General features: G+C 44.6%; 1 protein-coding gene across 1 annotated transcript; it reads left to right on the forward strand.

Moving 5' to 3' along the window:
* Nucleotides 1-1,714: 1,714 nt before the first annotated feature.
* Nucleotides 1,715-7,101, forward strand: LOC147626921 (cryptochrome-1-like). The gene is made up of 5 exons (XM_086815476.1): nucleotides 1,715-2,719; nucleotides 3,335-3,559; nucleotides 4,835-5,541; nucleotides 5,628-6,470; nucleotides 6,618-7,101. The coding sequence occupies exons 1-5, from the start codon at nucleotides 2,410-2,412 to the stop codon at nucleotides 6,690-6,692; spliced, it is 2,160 nt and encodes a 719-aa protein (XP_086671602.1). The 5' UTR covers nucleotides 1,715-2,409; the 3' UTR covers nucleotides 6,693-7,101.
* Nucleotides 7,102-9,013: the final 1,912 nt, after the last annotated feature.

Consider the following 9,013-nt stretch of genomic DNA (forward strand, 5'->3'; position numbering starts at 1 on the left):
ATTTCATAAAACTACACTTGTGTGATTATTTCTTGGGATGGAAAGATGAACATGGCAAGAATTTCAATTATCAAGGAAAGCGATTCCCATTAGTAAGTTTCTTTTCTTTCTTAGTATGAATTTGGTTCGTGTGCACGTGTAGATGTGTTATGCATGTGCATGTAAGTATGTAGGCATGGTGGGATTGGTTTACAACACTAAAATATTATTCCATCGGGTTCATGAGATTCAATTCCTCTAGTTCATAGTGTAGAGAACATGTCGCCACTGAGGAGCATTGGGTTGAAGAGATCCAAGTAGTGTGGGAAGGATACTAGAGAAGTTCAAAGCTATAATGGTCATAGTGGCTTGCTCTTGAGTTTGTGTTGTACAAGTTTTTCTTTATGCTAGCCAATAGTTGTGTAACGCCTTTTGATGTTGATTGAAGAGTTATCTGGTCCATTTTTATATGGAGTGTATGGGGATAGTACTAGTGGATTAGACATCATAGTCCAACTTTTTATAATGTAGGGGACTTTGTGTTTATCTTCACAAGCTTTGACCATTTAGATATATTACTTAAGTTTCTTAGAAAACTAGGGTTGGAAATCAAGAAGCCATGTTATGAGTTCAACTTACTGGAGAAAATCATTGAGAAAATTAATCATGTTGTTATGTCTCAAGAGATACATGTAGATTTGTATATGATGTAGTTCAAGTATCTATTTATATGCATGTAATATCATGAGAATCAACCCGCCCCCACAAATAACGAAGGCACAACCTTAGGAAGGAAATCTTATTTCCAAGCCAAAAGCCTTCCCCTCCTCTCACACACATGAAGCTACAAAAGGGTTGATTTTTTATAGCTATGTTAGTCTAGTGATGCATTTCTCTTTCAATCAATCAAGGGAACACAACCCCCCTCCCCTCCCCTCCCCCCCTTTCCAAACCCCAAATACACACGCACTCAACCACCTTCACATGTGTGTGCTAGTGCTCCGTCGCTCCGTACCTCCCTCTCTCTCTCTCTCACACACACACACACGCATGTGCACTTACACATGTGAAGCTTCAAAGGGTTGAATTTTGCAAGCTATAGTAGTTGAGTGGTGCCTTTCAATGAAGGCATATTCTTCGGCATGTTCTTCTTTTCCGCCATGGTCAAGTTTAAAAAGAGGTATTCATGTAGGTATGTTTGTTTCCATATGATGGATTTAAAAGAGATGGATACATTTAGCAACTCTTGAACATTCATTGCTTAGACTTTGGGTGTTTCTGTTTTAATGAAGTGCGTCGAACATGGTCATGCCACGCTTCCACTATAACGTACGTTGGATCCGCAAAGATCGACGGCGAAGAGTTCTCCGCGGAGGCCGACTTCAGGCCGTGGTCGTGAGAGAACGGACGGGCAGACTGGCACGTGGCTGGAAAGCGACTGGGAATCCGAGCTGGCGGGCATACGTGGCAAGTGGAAAGCATCTTGTGTACTTTTTTAGGAGTATAAATAAAAATACCACCCTAGTGGTTTAGCCGTAGGAAGGGAGCTTACGTGGCGGCCTGACGACTTGCCATCGTGGAAGTCTGCGGGCGAATTGGGCGCCTCAACGCCAGGAGGCCACGTGAAAGGGTGTGAAGAGGCCGGACATTACGGACTTTGGCCGGCCAATTTGGTACTGACGTGGCAGCCTTTATCAGCCACGCTGGCAGGACCATGTGGGAAGGGATGGAGACCGAGGAGGACAACGGGTCGACGGGCTAAGCGGCCAATGGACGCTTTCCACGTGGCTTTGGCACGTGGACGCCTCGTCCGAAAGAGTTATCCCGGCAGGAAATAGAAACGGCATCGCGAGATCGTCTCGAGATCATCTCGCGATAGCCAGGGTTTCTCGAGGCCTGCTTCCTGCAGCAAAGAAATTAGGTTTTTTGCCCTTCTCCCCTTTCGCCTTGCTTATATCGTGTATCGCCATAGCTGGATCTCCTGCTGCTGAGCTCTCCCTTCTTTTTCTTCGTTGTCATCTTCGATCGATCCTGGCATCGCTCCTGCTCCTTGTAGCTGGAAGTTTTTCACCGCTTCTTCCTATGGCCCTCCGTTAAATCGCCTGCTTCCATGTAAATGTCGAAGTCCCCGCCTGAACCGCAGTGTTTGCAGGGCCGTGGCCATGGCCTTGCGCGCCTTCACCGCTCACGAGAATGGCCCGAAGCCATGCGGAATGGAGTGTGAGCATATCTTCATCATCACCACTTGCGATGTCCACCGCAGGTGTCCGTTAGCTTCTGCTGTTGAGTCACTTATGTCCGTCATTACCCGCCAGTCATTGCCTGCGGTGAGGTCCAGGGTTATCTGAAGCAGGACAGTGAGAGACTGCTGCGATAAGGTTGCAAAGCTAGGGTTTTCTGTGGATTGCCGTAAAGAGAAGGATAGGAGTGATGGCGAAAGCCTGCACGATTGTGTGGTTCAGAAGGGACCTTCGGCTGGAAGACAATCCGGCGTTGTCTGCAGCAGCGAGGGCCGGGCCTGTGGTGCCGGTCTTCATCTGGTCGCCCGAGGAGGAAGGACAGTTTCATCCGGGACGTGTTTCGCGATGGTGGTTGAAGCAGAGCCTCATCCAGCTCGATATCTCCCTGCGGAGCGTAGGTGTCTCCCTCGTGATGAGAAAGACCAACGACACACTTTCCGTCCTCCTAGAGCTTGTTCAGACCACCGGGGCAAGCCAAGTCGTATACAACCATCTGTATGGTACGTTTTGCATAGAGTATTCTGTATTCCGAGTGATTCAGCTTTGCGGTGCTGCATTAGTTGTTGTTGGTCTTGTTCTATATCTGCCGTTGGCGTCGATGTCGGGACTGTAAATACGCAGAGCTTCAAACTCTCGACAATATTGCGCGTCTGCAGCCCTCTCATCAAGGGGAGCGCAGACTCACTTTAGATGGTAATCACAGTCCCGTATTATGAGTAGAGGCATCAGATTGGAATCACACACACACACACACACACACACACAATTGATGGGTGCTTCCACTCTGTAAATGTGGCATGCAAAGGCATGCTGATTTATCAAACTAATGTAGATACTCATCATGACGTGCACTTTCTTCACGTGTAGAAAACAGACTTGGCCTAGTTCATATGCAGCTCCTTTTCCAGGACTGGATCCTTTTTCATGTGCCACACTGCTGGGTACTGCTGTTTTGTTAATGTCTCCAACTCTAATTAACTTGGTGTGAACACTGCCAATCTTATTTTTATGTAGGAGATGCGACTATATAGTGCAGGGAGTTTTTTGCTCTAGAATTATGCCAAGTAACCACATTGGTTAGTAATTTTACAGACCGTTTTGTCTGTGGTTTGTAGATCCAATATCTCTTGTTCGAGATCACCGTGTTAAGCAGGGCCTTACTCAAAGAGGGATCCAGGTTCAGAGCTTCAATGGTGATCTACTTTATGAGCCATGGGAAGTGTATGATGAAGATGGAAAACCTTTCACATCCTTTGAGAGCTACTGGTTAAAGTGCCTTAACATGCCTTTTGAACCTGACTCTCCACTATTACCTCCAAGGCGATTGATAGAAACATCAGGTATCGTGAATCGAGTAGCTCAATAATCCAGTTTTATTTCTCTCTGAGGGTGTCATTGCTGATGTTATGGTATTCAGTTTGTCATGTGTGCTTTTGTCTTATGCAGTAGGTTGTGCCTAGTAGGAAGCAGAAAGGGTCATTTAGGTGGTACATAAGGCTAGCCTCTGCATGCCTTGAGTGTAAAAATTGTAGTTTTACTCGATCATTTGGAAGGAGTATGGAATGCGTGGAAAAGCTTATGATGGATTGCAGATGTTTGTAGGCAATCTGATTTTGTGTGAGAGAGAAGGAAAATCTACAATCTTTCTCTTGTAAGCTCTGAGAACTCGAAGCTCACACATGAATTTGAAATGGCAGCATTGTGGGGTGCTGGGGTCCTTATATAAATGCCTGTCATGGGATTATTTGTGTTTGAAGTTGCCTTTTTTTTCTTCTTGTTGGAGAGAGTTCCTATTGAAGTTGGCATTTTTTCTGCCTGAAGGCAGCTACTTCCCAACTGGGGCTAGTTAGTGGTTGGGTGCTCTGCCTCAATGATTGCCCTCAAGCTTGCACCACGAGGCCACTCAAGTGTTGGCACACCCCCCCCCCCCCCCCCAAGTACCACAAGGGGGTACCACCCTTTCCAAATGTTGCCATTTTTTCAGGCAGTGGGCAAAGTTGTAGGGACATGCCCTAGAAGGGACCTGCTCGATCAGATGGAGAGAACCACCTGCACAGTTGTTTGTAAACCATGCGATGGAGACCCAGTCTTCCAGGATGAACCGGTCCACGTCCTAATTCCAGAGCAACAGTTTTTTGAAGCACCAACTTGCACGCTGATGTTGCGGAGTGATTCGACGTAGTCATGCCATGGCCACCCCGTGTATACAGGCCTATATAGATACACGGTTAGCCCCTTCTCTACACAGGTCAAACCTCCGGAAATGCGTGATGTGTTGATGTGGCGACTGTCATACCCAACTGCATAAAAATAACGTTGAGTAAAAACTCATGAATCACTTGTAACATTAAGCAGAGCCACTTTACTGTCCCCTACTTTGTTGTTGATGATAAAATATTGCATTGTTGTTCGTTTTAACTTGCATATGACATTTTTGCAATGGAAATGCCTGCATGCATGAGATCTTTTTAGATCAAATTTTGTCACATTGGTTGTGTTTTTTGAACTTTTCTTGGCTGAATCGAAATCTTTTCGTTGAGGATCAATGCACTTACAAGGTGCTTCAAAGTATTTTAAACTATGCTTCAATGATGACTTTTTTTCTTCTCAATCAGGCAACATTTCTACTTGTACTCCAGAAGAGCTAGGACTTGAGGATGAAACAGAGAAAAGCAGCAATGCCCTTTTGGCAAGGGCCTGGGCACCAGGTTGGAGTAATGCAGACAGAGCACTAGAAGCGTTTCTGTCTGGTCCGTTACTTGAATATTCTAGAAATAGACATAAAATAGATGGTCCCACAACTTCCTTGCTGTCGCCTCACATGCACTTTGGAGAAGTCAGTGTTCGTAAAGTGTTTCACTCGGTTCGAAGAATACAAATTTTATGGGCCAAGGATGGTTCTTTGCTTGGGGAAGAAAGTATCAACTTCTTTATGAGGTCTATTGGTTTCAGAGAATATTCAAGGTATCTTAGTTTCAATTTCCCGTTTACTCATGAGAGGTCCCTTCTCTCAAACTTGAAGTCATTCCCTTGGAGGGTGGATGAGGGGTTTTTCAAAGCTTGGAGGCAAGGCCGTACTGGGTATCCACTGGTGGATGCAGGAATGAGGGAGTTGTGGGCCACAGGATGGCTTCACAATCGAGTACGGGTGATAGTGTCCAGCTTTTGTGTCAAGTTTCTTCAGTTACCTTGGAGATGGGGCATGAAATACTTTTGGGACACTCTTTTAGATGCAGATTTGGAATCTGATGTGCTGGGTTGGCAGTACATCTCTGGAAGCCTACCAGATGGCCATGAGCTGGATCGAATGGATAATCCTCAGGTATGTGTAAGGTCATCTCATCTTGTCCGCTATTACTTCTGTGAGGGGAGATTTTAAGCTGAAATGTTGTAATATGTGATTTACAGACAGAAGGATACAAACATGACCCACTTGGTGAGTATGTGAGGCGATGGCTGCCTGAACTTGTCCGGTTGCCTAAAGAATGGATTCATCATCCATGGGATGCTCCTCCAGCAGTCCTTCGTGCTGCTGGTGTTGAGCTTGGATCTAATTACCCCCGACCCATTGTCGAAGTAGCAGCTGCTCGGGAAAGGTTGAAGCAAGCTGTCTCACAGATGTGGGAGCAGGAGGCAGCTTTGAAGGCTGTCGGAGCTAATGGTGATGATGAGGCTTTAGACGAGAATCTGGAGGTGAAGGTCATTAGCCAGCCTTTGGTAGCAACGCAACCCTTGAAGACAGTGGAAGCAGAACCATTAAAGGCAGCATGTGGAGCTTTGGAGTTGTCCTCAGGTAGCTCACGCCGTGATCAAATGGTGCCCTCCTTCGGAAAGCAGTTGAAAATGCAAGAAGGTTTTTTATTTGGAGGTTTGAATTCAACAGCTTTGCCTGAAATGCCAGTCTCATCTCAACAAGACAATCTGCCCCCGTCCACGCTTCCATCTGAAACAAGAGAAGTTCCTCAAACTTCACCAGGTAATACTGGTAAATTGGTGGACAATAATCAAGCCTCGAGGCCAGAATACACTCTGGCACCTCCTCCACTGTCTGATGTAAATTCCACGGCAGAGTCGTCCTCATCCCCAAAGAAAGAAATTGCCAAAAACAAAAGTAATGCCCCTTCTGTGTGGGTGCCTGCAATTGCCCAACAATTGTCATCATCAGACTTTGGACGTGTACCTTATGCTGGTGATGCAGGACAAATCAGAAAACACTTGCTCTCTCTGCAGAATTCTAGGGCTGATGACAAGGTACGATGCCCACTAGAGTTCTCATCAATTATATTATGATTGCTTATGAAATATTTCAAGTGTTTTTATTTTGGGGCTTCCCAATAAAGCTACAGGCTTGTTATGCAATGCGCCCTCCGCTCATGAGGTGTAATGGTTACTGGCCAGGTGGACGAGGGGGCCCAACTTTCTGGTGTCCAGTGGGCTCGAGGATCTAAACGGAAGGCTAAAGCTGAAACTTGAATTGTTTTTGCGAGGACATGGCAATGTGCGTAGCTCTCCTGACCAGAGCTTGATGCATGCAGCTCTTAACATGGTGTAAGTGAACCTTTTTAGGTGCTTGTGAAGGTCTGTGAAAGCAGAATGCAGTGAGGATGGTTTCTTCTAATTGAGATGTGTGCTCCTCACCAATCAGCTGTGAATAGCAGCATCGTTGTCATTCTCAAACAGCATCCCCAGAGCTCTTTGAGAGTTTCGACTGGGGTGAATTAACATGACAGTCCTGTGTTTCCTCTGCCAGTTTTAGCTCTCGAAAAAAGGTGGTGCTTAAAAAAGGGGCCTGTTTGCATGCTTTATACAGAAGCGGTGTTAAGACTAGCTAGTTTTCCTTTGGGCTGGTGTGAAATATCTTAAGCTCCTTATGCAGAGAAAATCTGGATCTCAGGCTGCATCCAACCTAAGTTTTTTTTTTAATTTTATTTTTTATTTTATTTTTATTTTTTTATTGGTATCACTCTTTTGATAATGTGGGTGATTCCAGAAGTAGCAAACGTAGTCCAAGGCAAGTGCTTAAAAAGGACCTCTCACCTCAATACACTCAATTGTGCATGTCAGTAATGCACATAGAAGTGTAAAGTTGGGCAGCCCTTGTGAACCAGCACCTGGGTTGATCTATACGGGTGCTGGTCCACACGGGCTGCCCTACACTGGTTCAGGGAATTAAAAAAGAAGAAGATTGTGTTGCACCCACCCATCATGGATTGTTATATAAAATTGTTCCTTGCACCAAAATTGAATGTAGCCATTAGATGGAGGCTATGGTTCAGGGGATTAAAAAAAAAGATTGCGTTGCACCCAGCATGAATTTTATTTTACGAATGTAGCCATCAGATGGAGGCTATGGTTCAGGGGATTAAAAAAGAAAAGATTGCGTTGGACCCAGCATGAATTTTATTTTATGGATTATGATACACATTGTTCCCTCCCAGAAGCAATGAAGCCATCAGATGTAGGCAATGGGACTACGTCTTTGCTGCTCAGTAGGACTATACCTCTTTCCTTCCTGTGGGGGATTTGATGGGTGGAGTCTGTATGGAGTCAAACTCTTTACTTTTCAGTGGGATATAGTCCCTGTTTTGAGAATGTAGTTCCTTATTTCTTGCAGGGAAAGTCTAGCCTGCCTATGTGTCAAGAAAAAGGAGAGGCTGTTTTCCCTTCGATAGTGGTGGATAAAGGGTGTGCGAGTCCCTCAATAGTTAGGTGGGATGTTGATTGTTGTCAAATGAGCCCCGTCTCTGAGGAAGGCATCTGGCTAACTGGTTTTTCCTCATGTTTTTCTTTCCAGCCTAGTTTGTTGGCAACAAAAACTAGCTAGGTGGTTGGGAAATCAATGTTACATGTTTTTTTTCAGCATTAGAGTGGTCGATTCTATTAGACCTATATTCTATTGACCATCCAACTAGCAGGATATCTACACCAAGTATGTCAATTCTTGACCATTTATTTTAGCAAGAATTATTTTAGTTGAGACATTGGTTTATTAAAATAACCAAAGTAAATCACCATATAAGCTAACACTATTGTCTTATTTTGGTTGACAAAAAGAGATTCTAATAAGGAATTTTAATTGAACTAATTAATTCACTAGTTTTTTTTTGTCATGAAAAATTTCTCTCCTCTTAAATACTATTTTAAGGTTAAGAATAAAATAGCTGTCAAAAGTTCTTTGCCAGAAAATCAACGTTGTGTTTTGTGGGCTGTTGGTTGATAAGCCACGGGTGATAGTCTTGTCGTGATCTTACATCAAGCTTGCTCCTTTCTTCATTATTGTATCCATTGTTACTCGCACTTGGTGTTGGTCCAACTCCATGGGTGATGGACCTCTCTTGACCTTACACTCATACTCATTGAAGCTTGCTTGAACACAAAGCTCTTGAGAGATATAAGCCATGCCCAGGGGGCAGTATCAAGTATTACAATTTGTGAATGATTAGACAATCAGGAAAGAAGGCTTGATACATTCACACCTTTTCTCTCTTTGGAAAGTGAGTTTCACACCTTCTCCGTCTCTTGGAAAGTGAGAAGGTGATGGTTGGGTCCCTATCCACAACCCTTGAGCTTAACTTCTGCAGGGGTGGCTTTTGGGTTGTGCCGATAGTCCTAGCCAGTTGCGTCTGTAAGCTCTTTCCTCCAGCAAAACAGACCTTTGCTCACCACCATCTAGATGGCTCTTCCTTCAATAGAAGGTCACCCTAGGTATCACTAGTGAGGCGACCTATTATTTGTGAAGGCTCATCCGTTTAAAGCAGCCCAAGTTGATGGTAGAGAAGTCTAAAATTGTAGAA

The sequence above is a fragment of the Cibotium barometz genome, chromosome 21, assembly GCF_041138505.1.
Source record: "Cibotium barometz isolate CiBa-2024 chromosome 21, ASM4113850v1, whole genome shotgun sequence".
In the NCBI taxonomy this organism is placed as follows: Eukaryota; Viridiplantae; Streptophyta; class Polypodiopsida; order Cyatheales; family Cibotiaceae; genus Cibotium; species Cibotium barometz.

Excerpts from the sequence above, each read along its gene's own strand:
- LOC147626921 (XM_086815476.1), top strand. The coding sequence starts at position 2,410 with ATGGCGAAAGCCTGCACGATTGTGTGGTTCAGAAGGGACCTTCGGCTG. Across the intron at positions 2,720-3,334 it reads CGTATACAACCATCTGTATG|ATCCAATATCTCTTGTTCGA; the intron begins GTACGTTTTGCA and ends TGTGGTTTGTAG. Across the intron at positions 6,471-6,617 it reads ATTCTAGGGCTGATGACAAG|GTGGACGAGGGGGCCCAACT; the intron begins GTACGATGCCCA and ends GTTACTGGCCAG.